This window comes from Mustela erminea, chromosome 2 (assembly GCF_009829155.1).
Source record: "Mustela erminea isolate mMusErm1 chromosome 2, mMusErm1.Pri, whole genome shotgun sequence".
In the NCBI taxonomy this organism is placed as follows: domain Eukaryota; kingdom Metazoa; phylum Chordata; class Mammalia; order Carnivora; family Mustelidae; genus Mustela; species Mustela erminea.
In genome coordinates, this window is record NC_045615.1 from 153,014,495 (window position 1) to 153,039,527 (window position 25,033).

General features: G+C 36.4%; 2 protein-coding genes across 2 annotated transcripts in view; both read right to left on the bottom strand.

Annotated features, from left to right (window-relative positions):
• Positions 1–3,190, bottom strand: part of LOC116582739 (transmembrane protease serine 11B-like) — a 37,318-nt gene extending 34,128 nt beyond the window's left edge. The window contains exon 1 of the mRNA XM_032330431.1: positions 3,083–3,190. Coding sequence (XP_032186322.1) covers positions 3,083–3,190 — 108 coding nt within the window. The remainder of the gene's footprint in view (positions 1–3,082) is intronic.
• A 4,541-nt stretch (positions 3,191–7,731) lies between these two features.
• The window catches only part of LOC116584061 (transmembrane protease serine 11E-like), a 44,890-nt gene continuing 27,588 nt past the window's right edge, over positions 7,732–25,033 (bottom strand). The window contains exons 6-10 of the mRNA XM_032332037.1: positions 24,944–24,982; positions 23,101–23,278; positions 21,492–21,751; positions 20,772–20,914; positions 7,732–8,250 (exon numbers count right to left, since the gene is read on the bottom strand). Coding sequence (XP_032187928.1) covers positions 8,089–8,250; positions 20,772–20,914; positions 21,492–21,751; positions 23,101–23,278; positions 24,944–24,982 — 782 coding nt within the window. The 3' untranslated portion in view covers positions 7,732–8,088. The remainder of the gene's footprint in view (positions 8,251–20,771; positions 20,915–21,491; positions 21,752–23,100; positions 23,279–24,943; positions 24,983–25,033) is intronic.

Consider the following 25,033-nt stretch of genomic DNA (forward strand, 5'->3'; position numbering starts at 1 on the left):
ATCTAAATAAGGTCTGTAGTTTAACTAATAATACTGGACTAATGTTATTTCCTGTTCTTGGTAGTTGTCTTATGGTTATACAAAATATTTACATCAGACACAGTGAGGTGGGTAATTTAATAAAACACTTTTTATTATTTTTGTAACTTTCTATAAGTCAAAAATTAATTTGAAATGAAATGTTTTTTAAGCCACTAAAGCCTTTGAATAATCCTCAGTAAATCTTATTGCAGAAATAATAAATAAGTCCAGTATTTTGAACGACTGTGGCTGTATTGTCAAGCTTAAAAATTAAATAGCTGGTTATTTTACCAGCAAAATGAGTTTATTAGGAAATAGGATATTGCAATTCAGGATAAGCCAAGTATGGCACACCTTGGGCAAGTCTGAAGAAGCGAAGGGAAGGCTTTTCTAGGTCCATTCCTTTGTACCATACCTAGTTCATAGTATAACAGAGCTATGGTGATTGCTCTCTTCCTAGAGCAGGTCATCCTTCTAAATTTTTTTTTTTTTTAAGGCAGTTGAGGGGGGCAGTAAAGAGCTCTTCCTGAGTCTGCTAGGTTTGGGTGGTTTTTTAATCCAAAATAATCTTCATGCCACGATGGCCCATCCTGGGACCACCTGCTCCCCTTAGGAGACCAAATGTATATTAATTAGTATAAATCACAATATCACAATTGGATTAAGAATACATTATTAAAATCAATTCCACATGTTTCTTTTTACCTTTTTAAAAATATGTCTACTAAAAAATTAAAATATATGTGTGGACTACATTCTATTTCTGTTAGCACTGATCTAAAGATGATAGTCACTTTTATTATTTTGGCTTATTTTTTTATTGAACCTTTTAGAATGTAATGAGAACTTTGAAATCTATTCTAAGTTTGGTGGAAAGCCATTATAAGGTTTTAAAACAGAAAATGATGTGACCAAACATATTTCAAAAGGCTTCGAGTGGTGGTTGTGTAAAGCAAGAAACTAAATGTCAAGGCTGAGTAGAAGCAAGAGACAGAAAGTTAAAAGGCCGTTGTGGTTGTCTGGGTGAGAAACATGGCTATTGGGACTGCAGAGGTCATAAGAAATTGCTGCAGTCTGTTATGTTTTGAAAGTAGACCTGGTAGGATCCACTAATGGGTTAAATGTGGTGGAAAGTTTGGGGTCTGAGCAATTGGGTGCATGGTGATGCCACTGAGATGGTAACACTCAGAAAAAATATGGAATGGAAGTTGGAAATCAAGACCTCATTCTCAGACACGCCCTATTAGAGAGGGCTTTTAGGTCTATGGGGAGCTGTTAAATAGGCAATTGCTTATATGGGACTGGAGTTCATTGAAAAGGTTGTAGCTGGAAATACAAATTTTGGCAGTTGAGAAAACTGGAGACCAATTATTGTCACGGAATGGCCAGACAAGTTGATTATCCCAATTGCTGTCTAAAGAGAGTGAGCTGCAGATACAGGTTTCCAGTTACTGAATGAGTAAGTCACAGGGATGAAATGTACAGCATAGGAGATACAGTCAGTGGTATTGTAATAGTGTGTGTAGTGAGAGATGGTAGCTACACTCACGGTAAGCATAGCATGATGTAAAAACTTGTCAAATCACTATGTTGTACACCTGAAACTAATGTTGGCATTGTGTGGCAGCAATATTTCAGTAAACAAGTAAACAAATCAGCCTCAGGTTAACGGATGTGCCTTGATAACCATGAACAGGAAGCTAATTGTAAATAGCAGAAGCTCAAATGGAATGAAAGATTTTAGGAAGCTACTCTGCTATTATAAGTGCTTTTATGCTTATTTTTCCAGAATGAACTCTATTCCACAATAGTAAGAACAACTGAAAATGATTACTGAACTAATGAATCTAATGTCTCTGGAATTTGGGAGCTTCAGAGAATAAAGGAAGTAGCAAATGATAGTCTTTTCAAAAGGAAGCAGATGATTCATTTACAAACAATGGACAAGTGAGGTTGAGTTTAGGCAAAATTCTAGAGGATGTTATTATTCTAAAAAAATTTCAGATGTGGGATGTGAGAGAAAGAGAGGAGTCGAGAGGTTTCGAGCCTGAACAGCTGGAATAATGGCATTGACTGAGGTGAGGAAGATACTAGGTATCACATGTGTGGAGGCAAGACACATGGTGTTTGAAATGGTTACTAGACACCTTAATGAAGATACAATAGGCAATTGGACATAAGAATTTGGATTTGAGGAGAGAGTTCTGTGGTAGAGATAAGAATCTGGAAATGTCATCATGTAGATGGTATTTAAAACCATGAAACTGGGGGCACCTGGGGCTCAATCAGTTAAGTGGCTAACTTCAGCTCAGGTCATGATCCCAGGGTTCTGGGATTGAGCCCTGCATAAGGCTCCCTGATCAGCAGGGAGTCTGCTTTCTCCCTCTCCCTCTGCACTCTCCCTGCTTACATGTTCTCTGTCAAATAAATAAATAAAATCTTAAAAACAAAAGCAAACAAACAAAACAAAACAAAACAAAACCCAAAATAAAACATGAAACTGAATGAGATCAGCAAGGAAGAGTAACAAGGTCTTAGACCTGGAGTCAGCCAACGTTAGGAGGTCAAGGACAAGGATGGCAACCAGAAAATGAGACTCACCTATGAGTACAAAGTCTGAGAGTAGTAGGAAATCAGAAATATGCAATGCCCTCAATGAAAAAGAAAGTTTAAGAAGGAGGAAGCAGAGATCAAGGGTGCCAATGCTGTTGATGAGACATTTAAGATAATTTAAGATAATCTACCATTAGATTTATCAACATGAAGACTAAAATGTCCTTGCAAAGAGCAGTTTTAGTGACATTTTAGAGCCAAAATTTGACTGAAATGTGCTTAAGGAATAACAGAAGGACAGGTATAGGAGACAGTAAATATAGACCGATTTCTTCAAAAAGCTTTCCTACAACGTCTTGGAGCAGCAACTGGTGGAGAAAGTGGCGTCAAGATAATTTTTTTGGGTGTATGTGTGTTTGTTGTTTATTTGTTTAAGATCAAGGAAATAACAAAAAGAAAATGACTAAGTAGGAAAGGGAGGGAAGAGTTGCGGGAGCAAATTAATTACGTAGGTGCGAGAAGGTGGGAGCTGGTATATAGGTGGAGGGATTGGCTTTCCATCAGAGCCCCGGGGGCAACAGGTAGGAAGGCCGACGTCCGGAGCAGCTACTGACATGGGAATAGACGTGGTGAAGGGTTTCTTCCGAGAGCTTCAGTTTTCAGTGGAGGAGGTGAGAAGCGAGATCATCCATGGGGAACCGGGATGGAGAAGGGGGCATCAGGGGAACTGAGCAGAGGAAAAGATGTGAAATAGACATCTAAGAGAACGGGAGGGCGACCAGCGAAGGGTCACATGATGTTGGGGAAGCACCGAGAGTCTACTGGAGGCTTGTGATCCTGAATTTGAAGTTAGACCTGTCAGTGTGGTTTTGTATTTTTCTCTAAACATGTTCAATGGCATGGTATAGGAAGAGAGTAGGTGGAGATTTGGATTTTATCAGGGTTGTGGTAAAAAGCAAGTGTCATATGACGGTGAAGCAAGAGAGAAGTCCATGAGTCAAAGGTATGTGTGGGGATGGACTGTGGTATTTACCTAAGCTGGGTACAGCTGTGCCAAAGTGGTATTGGTTAATGGGTCAGTGTCAACTAAGGAAAATCTCCTACTTGCATGTCACAGGTCTCTGTCTTCCACTCCACCCTGAGAGTTGTACACTAAAAACTTTATTAGGACAAAAAAATTGTAGTCATGATTATTAAAATTGAGACCAACAATATGTATGAATTATTTCCTTATACTGGAATCCATTCCACATGTACAGTGTAGAAATCGATACAGATGTGTCAGAAAACCATGAAGGACATTATGTATCAAGAAATAAACAGGTATAATATGATATGTGATATTATATGAGAGGATCATCATATAATCCATACCTTTTATTCTGTATTTGATTGTGTACCCTGTGGGAAAGTGTGGGGAGCAAGATTATTTATCAAGCAATATGAGATACTTGGAAGTACTGTGGTAAAGCCCCGAATTATAAAAATTATAGCATAATACGCTCATGAAGGCAATATTATTATTTTTTTCTACACAAAGTAATTCCTTTTTAAAAATTTCTCATGTATTGCTTTGTTTGCTTATTTTTATTACTACCATCATTCTTTATTTAATAAATCTTTATTGAGTATGTGCCATAAATAATATACTTTCCAATGAACTCTGAAGTTTATAACAGTGAATCAATCAGTCATGGTCCCTTCAGGGGACTGGCTAGTTGTTGAAATCAGGTCTATTCACACATATCTAAAAGCCATGGGAAGCAAATATATGTACAGAGAGATTAAAAAAATGGTAAGAAGCCACCTGCAAAGAATTTGGCAGTTTCTTAAATAATTAAACATGTGCTTATCAAGTGATAATTAAATGCACTCACAGCTATTAATCCCAGAGGAATGAATGCTCACAAAAAAATCCTATACCACTGACACACAAATGTTGTAGTAGCTTTAATAATGAGAGTCAAAAATTGTACACAATTCAATTCAAATGCCCTTCAGTGACTGGATGGTTAAGCAAATGTGGTATGTCCCTACCATGGAATACTACTCAGCAATAAAAGAAGGAACCATTGACACACATGAATTGGATTGATGTCAATGGAATTATGTTGAGTGAAAAAGCTAACCTCTAAAGCTTTCATATTGTATGATTCCATTTATATACCATTCTTGAATAGACAAATTTATAAAGATACAGAACAGATTAGTGGTACCAGGTGTTAGAGACTGAGGACAGGGATAGGGAGGAAGCCAGGTGGCTGTGGGTAGCTTGAGATCAAACTATGCTATATCTTGTCTGTGGTGGTAGTTACACAAATCCATGCATGATAAAATTACATAGAATTAAATACACACATACGCATATAATTGCATGTTTTTAAAACCAGTGAAATCTGAATAAGATTGATGGATTGAAGGATGATCTCAATGTCAACTTCCTGGTTATGGTATTATACTATAGCTAAGCAAGATGTTTATCATTGTGAGAAACTAGGTAAAGTATACACAGAACCTTTCTATATATACAGTATATAAGTATACATAGAACCTTACTATATACACAGAATTATATTTTACAACTGTATGTAAAAGTATGATTTTCTGAAAAAAAAGTTTAAAGTTTTTTTTTTTTTGATGGTAAGGAATTTCAGAAAAAAAAGGATGTTATATCCTCTTGAAGGAGTCAAAGAAAGCTTCAAGGAATGGTCATCATTAAACAAGAAACCCAGCTCATTCTGTTAGTCTAATTATCTCTTCATTTCAAAAATATTTATTCAAAGTATTATGATCAAGTACCAATTGCTTAAAACAAGATTGCAGTTTAATTACAATAGTTACAATAGATACCATTTCTTGAGACCTACTATATTCTAAGAACTGTGCTAAGCACTTTCCAACAGTATCTGATTTTAATCCCTACAATCAATCGTTTAAGGGAAATATCATTATCCCTGTCTCATAAGTGGGTATATTAAGGTTTAGAGTGTTCAATTAGGTGGCTTAAATCACACAGTTAATATAAAATCTGGATTACTTCTAAAAAATCAATAAGTAAACAATAATAAAGCTGTTTTCTGCATAATAAAAAATAAATCAATATTTATTGAAAGCCTGTTACATACAGAGCACTTTACTAAGTACTGTGGGAGGAGGGATTAAAGATATAGAAGGAACTCCCTACCTCTCACACAATTAATAAATATTCTTCCAGTCATGACTTCTTAGCTTTCTCCAATGAGTTAAAATAGACATGTTCAAGAATGCTGAAGCTCTTTACATGTTATCTTTCAAAAGAAATTATTTTAAAAACATGATATACTGTATTATCTATTTCTCTGTGCACATTAAGTTTGAACTGTTGCCCATATTTTCACTGTGACCCAACCTGTTTCTCAGATTTTTTTAAAAGAAAGTATCAAAAATATTTCTCTGAGTACTATGATGTCACTGTCAAGTTAAACTGCTAAAATTTCTCCTTAATGTAAGTCTCTTCAAGTTTGTTTGCAGAAGAAATTACTCAATTACCTATTATATAGTTTAGAAACACCCCCAGAAATCTGGAAAATATTAATCATGATGTAAATTTATATTTATTCATTTTTAAGTCACTTTAGAAAGAGAAATTGTATTTTCTTTGCTTGTTTGTTTTTTTTTTATAAGAACTTAATACAGAATTTGTACTATGGTTTTTATTACTTCAAGATCCAGACATCGGTTTCCTTAGATTTTTCTACAGCTTGTAGGCGCCACCTAGAGGCCCAACTGCAGAATGTACTAAAACAGGGGAATCCATTTGGAATAGAACAGAGAGTGATTTTGTTTGAAATGTATTTAAATTTTTGTTTAAAATTCACCACTTGCATCAATTTTGTTTTTTTCAAAACATCTATTAAATGAAACAAAAATAACTTATGCAAAATATTTCACACTGTCAATTCATGTCAGTTTCCATTTTATTTTAGCCAAGCACCTAAATCTGACCCTTTCATATGCCAATATTATTTGGGTGAGTCAAAGTCAAATTTTTCCTTCTAATATTGGTTTTCAAAGTGATTATGGTCCAATACAGAACTTGGATGAGTAGCTGTATATGAGGAGGCAAGGGTAATGGAAAAATTTAGTGTAATCTCACCATGTTAACATAGCATAGATAATGGCATGAGTTGTAACTAATTTCATAATGGCCTAAATCACCTGCATGCTGTGTCTCTAACTGCTCAGTAGTTATTTACCAAAACTAAAATTATGAAAGTGGTTGATATTCGGCTTTTACTCTTCCGTTTTGTCTGCAAGCAATTAGTAATTCAGTGCTGTACTGGACATAGCAGGGTGGCAGCTTCCAGGATACATTCCTATGATCTCTTCCCATCTCAGCCCAGAGAAGTCCAAGAGGTCAGTGGTCCAGTCCTGGGCTGGAAATTCAGCAGCAGGCAAAGGCGTGCCATCATCTCAAAATGGAGTTCTGGCCCCCATTTGCATGACTGTATTTACACCCTAACACCTGGACCTTATTCCCTTCAAGGCTTTGTATTTGAAAAAACTTTAAAACGCAAATAGAAGCACTTGGTGATAATCCTATTTCCTTCAATATTCTGGACTGATTCTCTTGTCATTTTCTTCTATTCAACAACAACAACAAATCTTAACACATAAGGTATACTGGTTGTTTTCAAATGAATTTTCATAACCTCAGATCTTAAAATAATTTGAAATACATTGAGTAGTATTATTTTCCCATATTCCCCTTCTTCCTGAACTATCATAATTTCAACCAAATGGATGATATTATTATTATATATTGATATCCTCAACAGTGAAATATCAAATAAATATTATTTGCTTTAACTTAGAACAAGCACATTATATAGAGTTTGTATAATTATTGTAGGCCACAGGAAAACAGAATCGTCCCTACACTCATCTCTGTACTTGTTAGCTAGAAATGAAAATAAAACTGTATCTTGGTTTCTGTACATTTCCTGAATTCCCATTCTTTTTTCAACATGAAGTATTTGGTGTTCTGGGTTCTGTTTGCTTGACCTGTTGTAACAAATGTGATCATTTTCCTCATACCATTAAGGGGGGGGGGGAACTCTTAATACTTCTTTGTGCATAAAAATATGTAGTTTTTTCGTTTTTACATTTCCTTCCACTCTGTCCCACCCCTTGAAAGTGGAGATTTATTAAGATGAGAGACTCTGGGGAAATGAAAGAAGGAATCACTTCAAGTTGTATATATGCATAAGAAATTTATGTCAACAAGCCAAAATTTTGATGACAAAACTTCTAGAAAACAAGTGAATGCAAATTGGGACAGAACATATCTGCAGAGCAGGATGCTCAGGGTGAAGCAGAGCTAGGAAAGAAACGTGCACATCAAGCAGACAGTTTAGTTAGATGGGTCCAATCCGGGTGATCTGCAAGACTTCTTTTGGGATTCTGTCTCTCTGAGAATCTCTGAAAATGGTCCATACACAAACCATGTGTTCCATTCTACTAGGGTTTTCTCTCTTAGATACAAGTTTTGGAACGGATCCAGTCCCGGAAAGCAGTCACTCTAGTGTAAACACCGGGCTTATTAGGTTGGGCACATTCATCGCCCCAGCTCACTATTCCAGCAAGATACCAGATATCTCTGGCATCTGCACTAACCAGTGGTCCTCCGGAGTCACCCTACAGGAGAAGGGAGAAATTAGTCATTAATAATGCAGTTGATTACAGCAGCATTCTTTATTTTTCTGACTCCAGTTTAATGAAAGGGGCGATTTTCAAAAGTTTTCAGTGTGCTCAAATGCAGAAGCCATACCCCTGTGTCAGTAATTCACATAAGGGAGAAGGTCTACTACCTAGGGTATTGGCTTACATTCGGGAGTCAGCACACCGAGATTAAAGGCACCATCTCTTTGGAGAACAGTATTCTTCTCTGGTATATCTGAGAAGATAATTCCTCATATCCCTTATCACTATGACATAGCTCCCAAAAGAAGGGTGAAGAGTCTATTACTGAGAAAAGCACAGACACCAGAGATGGACACCTGGGTTTAAATCTCAAGTCTGGTTCTTCCAGGTAGCTAAGACCTTTCATTTATATTTAATGCTCCTAATAATACCTACCTCTGGTGATAATTCTGATGATCAAGTAAGACAGTAAGTATCAAGTGCTTAGCATAGAGCCTGGCATAAATCAGAACTTAGTAAAGACATGTTTAAAACCAGAAATTCCAATTGTCTATGCATTGTGAACTCTAGAGGCCTGTTTCTTCATACAGGTCATAAAAACAAGGTACAGGCTGATTTTTCCTCAAAATCCCGGGGTCTCTAATATTGACCACCCACTAAGTGTTCAGCACTCTATGGAGCTCTTAATTAATTACATATTATCTCATTAATTCGTGTAATTCTAGTAACAAAATGTGAAGTGAGGTTTCATTTTCTCCATTTTAACAATAAGGAAACCAAAACTCTCAGAAATTAAGTAACTTGCCTGATGGCACATGCTATTCAGGGCCAGAAATGAATTTGAATCCACAGCGGTCTAACTCAGAAGTCCAGATTTCTTGCCCTGCATTGTATTAACTTCCCTGTGCATTTACTTTTGTTCATGTAAAAATATTAGCTAATACTAACGGTAACTAAATTTGTAATAATGTGTCTGTAATTTTTAAATCAGTTAACAGTAAGTGTTTACCTATACCCTCAAATGTCAAAAGATAGTAAATACATGCCCTCAGGTACATACAAATAAATCATTTTGGTAACTGAAACCCAAGCCTATATGAAAGCACCGATTAGGATGAGGAAATAGAAGATTCCAGAGATCACAAAATTTAAAGCTATCTAAGAGAAAGGTACAAAAGAGTCTGAGAAATAAGTAATCAAAGAAAAAAGATAGCAGTGTACTTAACAGCCTTCCAAATTGTATCAGTATCAAATGATAATGTCTACTGACCAGTATCAAATAGGCCAAGATTGTCCTACTAAAACTAGTTAGCTTACACATGATTAGTGAATGGGGGAGTTAAATCATTGTAAGACAGAGATTGTGATGGTTTATATGTGTTTTGTCTTAGGTAGGGAAGCCAGGGTAATGAGAATAGAATTATGATCTTCAGAAGAGGAAAAAGCTCTCAATTGAGCTGTTGCACAAGCAGAGGTCCTTGGGGCTCTACTTTTTTTTAAGAATGTATTTATTTATTTGAGAAAGTGAATGAGAGAGAGCACAAGCTGGGGAGGGACAAAGGGAGGAACAGATTTCCCCCTGAGGAGGGAGCCTTGGGGCTCTACTTTAATAAAATATTTTAAAAGTACCTGTGCCCTGGACTCCCCCTGCCAGAGAAACAAACCACAGCTTCACTCCCTTCATGGATCCTGGCAGGTTACACTTTCTCCTCTACTCAGGGCTACCCTCTCATGTGCACTGCCTGGGCCCCAGCAAGCTGGTCCGTCCATTCTGTCATTTCTCTGCGTTTTTAACAACCCCCAAGTAAGTAACCAGTCACCCTGGGCATTCTGCCTGCCCACACTGTCCAAGTTATTTTTCAAGACACAATTCTGCTGCTGTTGTTAATTCTCTAGGTAAAAAGTTGCATAGCCTTTGAGGGATCTGTTGGTCTGTCTCTGGCCCTTTTTTTCCGTAAATCCTGTTCTTTTCAGTGAGTGGTGTAGTGTGAAATAGGAAATTGAATCAGTATTCATATCATAACAGAAACTTTGAAACTAGAAGCCAAACCAGGAAGTCAATTTAGTGGTTACGATATGAAGTAATGAAGGAATAGACAAGGGTGTTAGACAAAAAGTATGGGGCAGAGATACATTTGGAAGCCATGGTAAAAGAGAAAAATATCTCCAAAGACTTAATCGATTAGATGTGAAAAAGATCTTAAAGGAAAAGTAGACTTCAACAATAAGGAAACCCAGTAACATAAAGGAGAAACTTGAAAATGGAAAAACAGATACAGACATACCTCATTTTATTATGCTTTCTTTATTGTGCTTTAAAGACACTGATTTGTTTTTCTTTTTGTTTTTTTTTTTTACAAATAGAAGGTTTGTGGCGATCCATTGTCAAGTAACTCTGCCAGTGCTGTTTTTCCATTTTGTGTCTCTGTGTCACAGTTTGGCAATTCTCATAATATTTCTAACCTTTTCATTATCATATTTATTATGGTGATCTGTGATCAGCGATCTTTGATGTTACTATTGTAATTGTTTGGGGGTGCTATGAACTGTGCCCCGTATAAAAGGGGAAACGTAATAAATGTGTGTAGTCTGACTGCTCTATCAGCAAGCTATTTCCCCATCTCTCTCCCTCTCTTCAGGCCTCTCTGTTCCCCCAAAAACAATAATATTGAAATTAGGCCAATTAATAACCCTACAGGGGCCTCTAAATATTCAAGTGAGAGGAAAGCTGTGTGTTTCTCAGTCTAACCAGAAGCTAGAAATAATTAAGCTTAGTGAGGAAGTATGTCAAGAGCTGAGACAAGCGGGAAGTTAAGCCTCTTGCATCAAACAGCCAAGTTATGAATGCAAAGGAAAAGTTCTTGAAGGAAATGAAAACAGCTACCCCCGTGAACACAGGAATGATAAGAAAACAAAACAGACTTATTGCTGATGATGGAGTTTCAGTGGTCTGGACAGAAGAAACAAATCACAACATTATGTTAAGCAAAAACCTAGTCCAGAGAAAGGCTCTAACTCTCTTCAGTTCTGTGAAGGCTGCAGGAGCTCAGGAAGCTGCAGAAGGAAAGGTCAAAGCTGGCAGAGATTGGCTCATGAGGGTTAAGGAATGGAGTTGTCAGCATAACATCAAAGTGCAAGGTGACAAGGCAGCTGCCAATATAGAAGCTGCACTAGAAGATGTAGCTAAGAAAACTCATGAAGATGGCTTCACTAAACAACAGATTTTCTAATTTTTTAAGATTATATTTATTTATTTGACAGAGAAAAAGTCTGAGAGAGCACATGAAGGGGAAGCAGCAGAAGGAGAGGGAAAAGCAACTCCCTGCTGAGCAGGGAGATGGATGTTGATCCCAGGACTCTGGGATCATAACCTGAGCCGAAGGCAGATGCTTAACCAACTGAGCCACCAAACACTTAACCAACTGAGCCACACAGGTGCCCCAAAACAGATTTTCAATGTAGGTGAAACAGCCTTCTACGGGAAAAAGATCCTATCTAAGACTTTCATAGCTAAAGAAGATAAGTCAATGTCTGGCTTCAAAGCTTCAGGGACAGGCTGACTCGCCAGTTAGGAGCTTAGGCAGCTGGTGACTTTAAGCTGAAACTAAGGATCACATACCATTCTGAAAAATCCTAGGAATCTTAAGAATTATGATACATCTACTCTTCCTTTGTTATAGAAATAGAGCAAGGCCTGAATGATTGCACATCTGTTTACAACATGCTTTACAAAATATTTTAAGCCCACTGTTGAGAATGAGTGCTCAGAAAAAAGGATTTCTTTCAAAATATTACTGCTCATTGGCAGTACATCTGGTTCCCCAAGAGCTCTGGTAGAGATGTACTGCAAGATTAATGTCGTTTTCATACCTGCAAACATATGGGCCAAGTAATAATTTTGACTTTCAAGTCTTATTATTTAAGAAGTACATTTTGTAAGGCTATAGCTGCCATAGATAGTGATTCCTTTAAAGTAAATTGAAAATCTTCAGCAAAGAAAGTACCATTCTAGATGCCTTTAAGAACATTTATGAGTAATGGGAAGAGGTCAAAATATCAACATTAAATGGAATTTGGAAGAAGTTGATTTCAACCGTTATGGATAAATTTAGGGTTTAAGACTCGAGTGGATGAAATCATGGCAAATGTGGTACAAATGGCCACAGTCACCAAACTATGGAAAGAACCAAGATGCCCTTCAACAGACAACTGGATAAAGAAGATATGGTCCATGTATACTACGGAGTATTATGCCTCCATCAGAAAGGGTGAATATGCAACTGTTGTATCAACATGGACGGGACTGGAAGAGATTATGCTGAGGGAAATAAGTCAAGCAGAGAGAGTCAATTATCATATGGTTTTGCTTATTTGTGGAGCATAAGGAATAACAAGGAGGACACTGGGAGATGGAGAAGAGAAGCGAATTGGGGGAAATTGGAGGGGGAGACAAAGCATGAGAGACTGTGGACTCTGAGAAACAAACTGAGGGTTTTGCGGGGGGTAGGAGGTTGGGTGAGCCTGGTGGTGGGGATTATGGAGGGCACGTATCGCATGGAGCCCTGGGTGTGGTGCATAAACAATGAATTCTGGAACACTAAAAATAAATTTAAAAAAATAAATAAAAATTTAAAAAAATAGCAGAAGAACTAGAATTAGAAGTGGAGCCTTAAGATGGGACTGAATTACTGCAATCTCACCGTATAACTTTAATGGACAAGAATTGCCTCTTATGGATGAACAAAGAAAGTGGTTTCTTGAGATGGAATCGACTCCCAGTGAAGACGTTGTGAAGATTGTTGAAATTATAACAAAGGACTTAGAATATAAATTTAGTTGGTAAAGCAGTGGCAGAGTTTGAGGTGTTTGACTCCAATTTGAAAGAAGTTCTATGGTGGATAAAATGCTATCAAATAGCATTGCATGCTATAGAGAAATCATCTGTGAAAGGAAAAGTCTATGTGGCAAACTTCTTTATTGTCTTATTTTGAGAAATTGACTAAGCCTCCCAACCTTCAGCAACCACCACTGTGATCAGTCAGCAGCCATCAATACTGAGGCAATATTCTCTGGCAGGAAAAAAATTACAGCTCACTGAAAGCTCAGATGATGATTAGCAACTTTTAGCAATAAAGTATTTTTAAATTACAGTATATGCATTGGTTATTTTATACATAATGTTATTGTATACTTAACAGAGTACAGTTGAGTGTAAAAACAACTTTTGTATGCACTGAGAAACAGAAAAAACCATTTGACTCATTTCATTGTGGTAGCCTGGAATGGAACCCACAGTATCTTCAAGGTATGCCTGTAACGTTTCATAATGCCTGTTGAGTTTGAGATGGCACATATACAAGTTTTAATCTTATACTAAAAACTTAAAACTTATAAATGAAAATGTTTTTGGAGTAGGTGGAAATGTGAGACTGAACTGGGCAAGAGTTTAATTCTGATTATGTAGATTTGGAAGTCTTTAAAGGGACAACTGAGTTCAGAGAAAAGATAGTTTCTTTCAGTGAGTAGATAGAGAAGAGAGAAAATTTTCACCCAAGACCTGAGTCTTAATGGATAGTTAAGGGAGAGAGAAAGAGAAACCAGGATAAAGAACCAGAAATGATAGTGAAATAAGTCAAGCGGAGAAAGACAACTATCATATGATCTCCCTGATATGAGGAAGTGGTGATGCAACATGGGGGCTTAAGTGGGTAGGAGAAGAATAAATGAAACAAGATGGTATTGGGAGGGAGACAAACCATAAGTGACTCTTAATCTCACAAAACAAACTGAGGGTTCCTGGGGGGAGGGGGGTTGGGAGAAGGGGGGTATGTGGACCTGGCGATTCACGGACCTGTACCCCTGGGGATAAAAATATATGTTTATAAAAAATAAAAAATTAAAAAAAAAAGAACCATAAATGAGTGGTAGGAGAAAGAGGAGGGGAAATCAGCACATTTCAGGATTATAGAACCCAAAGAAGAATCTATTTTAAGAAAGAGGAGGTAGCCAAATGTCACTGAGAAGAAGATCCAAGTAAAGATTTTTGCATATGATGTTATTGATGAATTTTGAGACTTTAAAGTATATGGAACTGGTCAAGTGTCAAAAATTGTGAACACTGGGGACGCCTGGTTGGCTCAGTTGGTTGGACAACTGCTTTCGGCTCAGGTCATGATCCCGGAGTCCTGGAATTGAGTCCCGCATCGGGCTCCCAGCTCCACGGGGAGTCTGCTTTTCTCTCTGACCTTCTCCTCGCTCATGTTCTCTCTCACTGTCTCTCTCTCAAATAAATAAATAAAATCTTAAAAAAAAAAATTGTGAACACTGGACCTAAAATGGGGGGAAAAAAACATGGTGCCAGAGATAGGAAAAAATTGGTTTTCAGAAGTAGGAAAGCAGGGTTTTATAATCACAAAGTGAAACTTTGTTCCTTCTCTTTAATTCCCCAAATTATAAAGAAAAGGAACATTCACATCAAATACCATCATGGAAGTGGCATTGTAGAGTAGAGAGCATATTTATAGATGAAATTATATGACATCTGGGATTTACTTCAAAATAGATCTGAAAAAATAGGGTGGAGAAGGAAGAGATGAGAAGATTGTGTTAAGATATGTAGGAATGAGGGACCCCTGGGTGGCTCAGTGAGTTAAAGCCTCTGCCTTCAGCTCAGGTCATGATCTCAGGGTCTTGGGATCGAGCCCCACATTGGGCTTTCTGCCAGGCGGGGAGCCTGCTTCCCCCACTCTCTCTGCCTGCCTCTCTGCCTACTTGTGATCTCTGTTTGTCAAATAAATAAATAAAATCTTTAAAAAAAAAAGATATATAGGGATGAAGTAAAATTGGTCACGAGCTGATAATTGTTGAAGCTAGGTGATGAGTACATTGGGGTTCATTATATAACTCTCTTTACTTACATATACATTAGAAATTTTCTGTAATAAATAATTTAGAATATGAAAGAGTCATACAGCTCTTCCTTTCAGACTTTTAGGAAGGAAGTAACCATTTATAGAAGCTGAGATATTTGAATAAAAATCATAAATGATGATCACAAATGCAAAATCATATGTTTTGGTAATGTTAGAGGCAAGTAAGACCAGAGATTAAGGCAAGAGAAGATCTAGAATATCTAAACTATGATTCTATGACTATCAAGAAGCCAAATAAAATATAATTGATTCTTGCTATTCATAGCAGTTCTTTTTTATGAAGTTGCCATAATCCCTGAATTAGTGAATACTGAATCATTGCTCCAGGGGGAAATAAAGGGTTTGATTTCCATGAGCTTCTGGTCCTATCTTCATCAACTGATCAACACATATCCATATTTTATGTATGTTTCACTTAAAGACACATTAAGATCTATTATTAATTCATTCATGTGGAACTCATAGCCAACAGCACTGTAACTCATGCCTGTATGACACTTACCTAACACACAAATTTTCTCCATGTGGCACATCACAGACTTCTTGTACCTTACTTCAGCACTACACTTGGGGACTATTTTAAACGGTGAAGTTATCAACAAAAAGCACAAAAATGAGAAAAATGTGGCACTAAATACACCAAAAAAGAGACACAAATTTATGGTATGAGAGCTGAAACAAGAAGGCAGCACATCTCCTTTTTGACCTCAGGTGGGAACATGCACATTGGGTGACTCATATTTTTTGCTATTCTGCTTAGGTTCATGAATGAACACAAAAGTGCCTTGATAATTGATTTGGGATTTACAAACAAATTTTAGCAAATACGTGAATTCATAGGCACAGAGTCTGCAAATAATGAAGGCTATGGGTATATTTTCATGTGTTTCTTTTATTCAATTGGTTTTATTTTAGTATTTTATTCATAAGATCAACTTGAATTTTCTGTAGAATTTTGTAATGGGAACTATCTATATTGTCCCTTGTCTTCCTCCAGGAATAATCAGGGTCTCGGAGTGGACAAAGAAACACAATGAGTTAAGTCTAATCTTGAGTGTTTGCTAAGAATGTGGAGAAAGGTCAGCTGGGTGAAAGAGTTTAATGTAGCAAATTGAACAATGCTGAATTGACTGACCCAGAGGTAAAAGTTGGGAAAGGACAATGATGAAGTCAGTCATGGATTAATGGAAGTAAAGTCAATGAAAGAAAAAAAATGTAGTGTATATGTGAGAGAGAAAAAACATGAAAAGTTGAAAAAAAATTCTTAGAAATGAATAATATATCACTGTATGGATCTAGACTACAGAATATACAGAATAACATGTAATTTCAAAAACCAATTTGAAATTTAGAGGAGTGCACATTAAACATAAGATCTGTCAAATCACAAAATTAAAATTATACCCATGGAATGAGTATTGGCCTTGATTCTATCAGCAATGTAGATGAAGACATAGAGATCATAGCTGTCATAGCAGGCAAACAGTGCTAGCTTGTGTACTGGAAAGCAAAAGCAGGGTTCAAAATGATGTCTATGCTCTAGACAAAGATAGAATAGAATTACTTATTTTTACCCAAACTAAATTTAAAAGATAATAAATTAATTAATTTTTTAAAAACTGGACTTTAGAAATAAATATAAAAAAACACTGAAAAGTAGATAGAAGAAGACAGGAGACCTAGGAGCCCGAGGACTCAAGGAATGATAAATTAATGAGCTCCCTGAATTTGCTTTTTTGCTCTACTTATCCTGAACATAGAGCTTATAAAAATGTTAATCTAGCAACCTGCCAAGAGATATGGATGAAAAAATAGCCCCGTGAAAACCTTTCTTTCTCTAGTCAAAGAAACTGAAGTGGGGCAATATATGGAGGACAAAAAAATCCTTTTATTTTTTATTTATATATACTTTTAAAGATTTTATTTATTTATTTGACAGAGAGAGAGAGAGAGAGAGAGAGGGAACACAGGCAGGGGGAGTGGGAGAGGGAGAAGTAGGTTTCCCACTGCGTAGGGAGCCTGATCCTAGGACACTGGGATCATGACCTGAACCAAAGGCAGATGCTAACAATTGAGCCACCTAGGTGCCCCTAGAGGACAAAAGCTTTTAGATACTACCTGCTCTACTCCAATCAACCACAGAAAAACTGTGGCCCTATCCTAACCCCCCATCAGCAAAGGCAAAGTGGGGAGCCTAGACTTCTACCCCTACCAGGCTGTAAGAAGATCCCCTCCTCCACCAGAGAAGGCTGAGTTGGAAACTAAACTTTGATTTCTGCCAGGTGATAATGAAACCCTTCTCTTTCTTTCCTATGGTGACCAGCTGGAGAGCATAGACTATAACCCTATAGAAATGAGGCCTACCTTTCTCACTTAGGGTGATGTCAGAAGAGACCTAGTGCAAAGTCAGGGCTATCCCCACTGCCAATAGTAATGAGGCCACTACCCCATGATGTCTGTGGAGGCCAGAAATGGAGCAGTAACAAGGTTCTCCCGGCCAGACTGGTATCAGAGGAAGCTTAATACAGAGCCTAAAATTCCACTTCCATCCAGCAGTAACAAAGCTCTTCTCCCCTATTTGGGTGTCAAAGGAAGATTAGTAGGAAATGAGGTAGAACCTACCTATTCCAACCAGTGTTATGTGAGAGGAAGCATGCTAAAACAGAAGAATTTAAATATGATCCAGAGTTTTATAATACTCAAAATGTCCAAGATATACCTGGAAATCACTTATCATACCAAGAACTAGAAAATCTCAACTTGAAAGAGAAAAGACAATCAACAGATAGACTGAGATGAGACAGATAGTGAAATTTTCTGACAAAGATTTTAAAGCAGGCAATACAAAAATGTCTTAATGAGCAATTACCACTATGCTTGAAACAAATTAAAAAATAAGAAGTTTCAGCAAAGAAATAGCAGATATACAGAAGGATCAAATAGATATACTAGAACTGAAAAATGAAATAATTAAAAACCTGTTTGGATGGGCTCAATAGGATAAAGATGACAGAAGAGAGAATCGGTGATCTTGAAGACAGAATGGCAGAAATTACACAATCAGCAATACAATCAGGAATGGGGATGGGGGAATAAAAAGAAGCTCAGGGACATCTGATACTGACAAAACAACTAACATTGCTATTATTAGGCTCCCAGAAGGATACAAAAAAGAAAGTGGGGCTAGGAAATTATTCAAAGAAATAATGGTGGAAATTTTCCCAAGTTTGTCAACAGACATGAATCTGCACATCCAAAAAGCTGAGTAAGGACATTTTACTTATTGCTATAAACAAACAAACAAACAAAGTAAACCCAAAACAGGATAACCCAAAGAAATCCATGCCAAGACACAATCAAACTTTTGATAACTAAAGACAAAGAAAAATCTTGGACACTGCAATAAAGAAATGGCAGATCATCTATAGGTAAAAAACAATTCTGGTAATAACACATCTCTCACCAGAAATTCAACAGAGGCCATGATCTAAATGCTGAAAGAAAAGAACTGTCAATCCCAAATTCTATATCTGACAAAATTATGGTTCAGGAATGAATAAGAAATGAAGAATTTTGTAGACAGAAAAAGTGAGGGAATTTTTCATTAGCAGATGTACATTAAAAACAAGGCTAAAGGAAGTTTCTAAAACAGTAAAGAATGATAAGAAAAAATCTTAGAAAACCAGGAAGGAATAAAGAACAGAATTATGAATAAACAGACTTTTCTTCAACTCTTGAAGGAAAGTGGAACTTGAAGCAAAAACATTATCTAATGTGGTTCTCAATGTATGTAGAGGAAATATTAAAATTTACATCAATACTATCATTATAAATGTGGAAACATAAAGACGCTTAAGGGGAAGTAAGTTTTCTATTCTACACTACACTCGAATTAGTAAAATCTCAACACCAGTAGACTGTGTTAAGTTATGTATACACAACTGAGAGGAACCACAAAAATTTTTCCACAGAGATAGCCTAGTCAAAAATACTAGTAGATAAATCAAAATGGAATTCTTAAAAAAAAAAAAAGCTACAGTATGATTCTATTTATATAACACTGTCAAAATTACAAAATTGTAGAGATGGAAAACAGATTCATGATTTTCAGGTGTTAGTGATGAAAGAGTGATACAGGATTTACATTGGCCATAGCAACTGCTTTCTAGATATGTCTCTAGAGGCAAGGGAAACAAAAACAACTTCATCATTATAAAAAGCTTCTGCACAGTGAAAGAAACAATCAACAAAACTACAAGGCAACCTCCAGAATGGAACAAGATTTTTGCAAATTATGTATCTGATAAAGGGTTAGTATCCAAAATATATAAAGAACTTATAAAATTCAACACCCCAAAAATGAATAATCCAATTTAAAAATGTACAGAAGACATGAATGGACATTTTTCCAAAGAGGACATACAGATGGATGAAAGACACATGAAAAGATGCTCAGCGTCACTCATCATCAGGGAAATGCATATCAAAACTACAATGAGATAGCACATCACACTTGTCAGAATGACTAAAATCAATAATACAAGAAATAGCAGGTGCTGGCCAGAATGTAGAGAAAGGGGAAAAACCCTCTTTCACTGTTGGTAGGAATGCAAACTGGTGCAGCCACTCTGGAAAACAGTAGGGAGATTTCTCAAAATGATAAAAATAAAATTACCCTGTGATCCAGCAATTTGCTCTTCTAGGTATTTACCCAAAGAATACAAAAATACTAATTCAAAGGGATACATGCACCTCAATGTTATAGCAGCACTATATACAACAACCAAATTATGTCCTTCAACTGATGAATAGACAAAGAAGATGTAGGGGTGTGTGTGTGTGTGTGTGTGTGTATGTGTGTGTGTGTGTGTAATAGAGTATTACTCAGCCACAAAAGAGAATGAAATCTGCCATTTGCAATGACACTGATGGAACTACGGAGTATTATGTTAAGCGATACAAGTCAGATAAAGAAAAATGCCATATAATTTCCTCATATGCAGAATTTAATAAACAAAAAAAGCAAGCAAAGGGGAAAAAAGAGAATGTGAGGTAAACCAAGAAACAGAGTCTTAGCTATAAAGAACAAACTGATGATCCTCAGAGGGGACTGGGTGGGGGGATGGTTGAAATAGGTGATGGAGATTAAGGCACGCACTTGTGATGAGCATGGGGTGTTGTGCGGAAGTGCTGAATCACTGCATTATACACTGGCAACTAATATTACACTGTATGTTAACTAACTGGAATTTAAATAAAAATTTAGGAAAAAAAAAGAAAGTGATAGAGAAATAGGTGTTACTATAAAGGAGATCTTTGTGGTGATGGAATAATTCTCAACTGCAGTGATGGTTACACAGATCTGCATATGTAACAAAATGCCATTGAACTAGAAGCACACATTGCACCAATGTCAATTTCTAGCTTTTATATTGTACTATAGGAATGTGAGATATAACATTTGTGGAAAATGAATCAAAGAATATGGGAAATCCCTCTGTATACTTTCTATAAATCTCTAATAAATTCAAAATAAAAAATGAAGAAAAATTCTGCAGCATACTACTAGGTCAAACCACATACCTGGCACGCATCTCTTTTTCCTTTCAAGGAGCCAGCACATAACATTCTAGGAGTTATGGCACCATTATAAGATTGGGGTTCATTACAGGTTTGAGTGTCTATGAGATCCACCTGTACTTGCCAAAGATGATTTTGACTACTACCTAAAGGGAAAAAATAGTCTTTATATTTGTATATATACATATATTCTAAAAACCTCAGGAAAATCAAAATTATTAGATGAGATGGCAATATAGAATATGTTTTTTTTTCAGGTACAGTCATATTTTGGGAAATAATTACTTCTTAACTACTTTAAATGAAAAGTTAGGTACTTAGAATCTCAAGTTGTTCAAGTGACTTCCATCCCATGGCAAAACTTGGAATCTTATTTCAATAGAGAGAATGGTGACCTTATGATTCTCTCATCTTCACAATTGGGTATATTAATGATACCCAATCTCTTATGTGGTTAATTCCCTATTAAAAAGTTCAGCCATGTTTATTGGACAACTTACCAAGCACCATTACTACAGTAATAGTGAGGTGCTTGATAGCAACCTATAGCAATGAAGGAATATGTGTGTCTTTTAAATGACCTAGTTCACAAATGGGGTCAGAGTTTCCCAGGTCCATATTACCAACCTGCCAACATATTTTGGCATAATGACACTCCATTCTTTAAATGCCTTAGAATACCAAATTGAGTTACTATGGTTTGACTTCTCTTCAAATGCTCACCGTCATTTTGCAGTGCTCCAAATCCTGTCACAAACATCTCACTGCCTGGGTGAAACTCATGGGATGCATCAGGGAGACAAATCCTATGTACTGCATTTGTGTAGGGAACAGGGCTGGAAAGCTCTGCAACTGAAATATCATAGTCATGTGATGGATACTTATATTTTTCATGGACAACTATTCTTCTGAGTCTTCGTTTCATCTTTGGAGGGTTTATTGTTACTCCAAAGGAAACAGTCCATCTGTCTGGGTCCTTATACCTGAGGGAAAAGTACAAAGAATAAATTCCACTTAACCATACTACCAGTGTAATGACTTATATTAATAATAATTTAAGCTGCTGGAGTCAATATAAGTTTTCTTTTTAAAATTACAGTTTCTATGTATAGAAACAAATTCTTTCTAATCTGAGAATCACACTCAGGAGTACCATCAGGTAGAAAAGCCACAGTAGCATGGCTGTTGGAAGACACATGGCACTCTGCATCTGAGTTGTTCAGCCCAGATCGTAGGGCTTTTTGACATTTCTAGGAATCAGTGACCCCAAGAAACATATGGGAAGCATATTTTGTACAGAATGAAAGAAACAAATGTATTTTATGCACCATGTTCCCTACCCACAAACACACATTTCTCTGAAAACTGAAAGAGCTATGCATAAATATAACAAAGTGTTACTATCCTATATACAGAGGTATTTTGCATTGGGTTGAAAGGTCTCCATTCTTTGTCATACAACTAGTCAACTTACTCAGCTGTATAATTTACTACCAAATTTCTTCATACTTAATTCTTTCTTGACACATGGAATTTCCCCACTGAGATGAAACCGACTACCCCCAACCCCATCTCTCATAGACATACAGCAAAGATATATATATGGCTCTTTGACATCAAGCTCAAAGTCAAAAGATGATATTAACATTTCTTTAAAACTCTTGCTTCTTTTGACAAATTATTATTTATTTATCAATGGATAATTTATCTACATGTATTTTGAAGCCATTTCCATTTCCAGACTATTAAACCTCTTACTAAGGATTATGAGACATATATTTTATCTCAATTTTTTGTGACATATTTTTTTTTTTGGTCTGTACAACCCGTGTTCACTTTTATTTATTTATTTATTTATTTATTTATTTATTTATTTAAAAATTTTTTTTTTTTATTTCCAGCATAACAGTATTCATTATTTTTGCACCACACCCCGTGCTCCATGCAATCCGTGCCCTCTATAATACCCACCACCTGGTACCCCAACCTCCCACCCCCCGTCCCTTCAAAACCCTCAGATTGTTTTTCAGAGTCCATAGTCTCTCATAGTTCACCTCCCCTTCCAATTTCCCCCAACTCCCTTCTCCACTCTAAGTCCCCATGTCCTCCATGCTATTTGTTATGCTCCACAAATAAGTGAAACCATATGATAATTGACTCTCTCTGCTTGACATATATTTGAGATACACTTTATTGTACCTCTTTGTGACATATATTTTATCTTTATGTTAAACTCAGCTCTTTCCAACTTCTTGAGGTGGTTCCTTCCTGGCAAGCCGCAACGCACTTGGCTTATCCCCAGTCGTTCACAAGCCAGTCGTCCAGGACTTACGTTCTAAAGCAGTGAGCAGCACTCACAAGCCACGTGCTGTTAATCAAAGTTGCCCCACAGCGATGGGTGCCGTCCCATTGCAGGCTAGCTTGCCACGGCCATTCGTCCTCTTCCACCTGTGTGCCCCCGACGATTCGCAGACTCTGACCAGCAGTTTTACTCCTCCTTGTCCCACAGCCTGCCAAAGAGAGATGATGGCTTACTTAACCGTGCTTTTAAGTGTCAAACTGTGTCACTGTCTCAAATTTCTTTTGTACTTGGTGCTCCAACAGTATCAGACATTTTCTCCTCTTACTTTTCCTTTAGGTATAGCCGTTCATTAATTTAACAATTACTCATCTTGTAAGATTTAAGTCAACCATTACCTCCACTATGAGGCCTTCTCTAACAACTCCTCTGCCCCCAAACTAGATTAGTTATGGCTCTTTTGATACTTTCATCATTGTTGTCATCTTCATCATCAGCATCATCATCTGTGTGTGTGAGTATAATTATACACATAGCTACATATGTCTGTCTCTATATACATGTATATGTGCTAATATAGTTACCAGTACTAATTGTATATATACTAGTTATATATATTATATATACACACTACTTATATATTATTTATATATAATAATATAAAACCTGTAACAGGTTTTATTATATAAACACTAATTACATATACATATATACTATATATACATTAACTCTCTATATACATATATTACATAATTTCATATATAATGTATATAAAGTTTATAACAGGGTTTCTCAACACTGACACTATTAACATTTTGAGATGGGTAATTCCTTGTTGTGGACAGCTGTGCCGTTCATCACAGGATATTCAGAAGAATCCCTCACCTACACATATTAGATGCCAGTAGCATCCCCCCTGAAATCATGATAACCAAAATGTTAACCAGGCATGACCATGTGGGGGTCAAAATTTCCCGTTTGAGAACCACTGCTTTAGAATTATGTATTCATGCATTAGTCTCATATACCTAGTCTCATTAGAGTATGAGCTGTTTTAGACAAGGATTATATCTCATTCATTTTACATCCCTTTTGCCTAATATACCAGTAGCACACAACAGTTTCATAATAAATATTGGTGGAAAGAATATACACCATTGAGGTTAACAGGATTATTCTAGTTTCTCACGTTCAATCAAGTTTGTGAATTAACCAATATTCTAAGCTGGTGAGTAGCATATTTCCTTCCATCTTTTAAGATAAAGACATTATGTACTAATTCCATAATTACCAAATATATCCTCTAAATCATGATGGGGGACTCTGCTGTAGAGGAAGGGAAATACTAGGTCTAGAGTCAATACTTTTAAAATATGGGTGAAGATATTATCTGAGCCTTTAGTAATTTTATTGATATGTACTCCAACCCCATAATTGTTTAAATTTCCATAATATGAGATTAATGACATCATGCAGATTTTATTTAGTGTAGAGTAATAATAAGTTTCTGCCTGTAGCTAAAAAATACCAACATAAAGATGACTTTCATATAATCTTTAAAAAATGTTTATGAGAGTGTATCGTAGATATCTGCTATTAGAATATTGAGTCTTTTCTCCCTTTTTTAACAACTGTACAACTCATTTCCACTATACACCTGCTGGGCAGCTATCTATCCACTCCATAGTTCTCCAATTTTTTTTTGTTCTTTAGTAATAAAAGTATAACTCAATGATAAAATAAAGCATCCTGTGCTTTGCACAGACCAATCAAATTTTATTCTGACCCTATAATATCACACAAAGTAAGCCTAAATGATCTAGTGTTAACTTTTTACATTCCGGTAATGCAATTTTAATAAATATATTACACTTACAGCTGTTTAGAAAGTTGTCTGTTTCTGTCTTGTTGATTTCTGAAATACACAGAAATGGTGAATAGAACAGGGCCAGCACATCAGAATTTC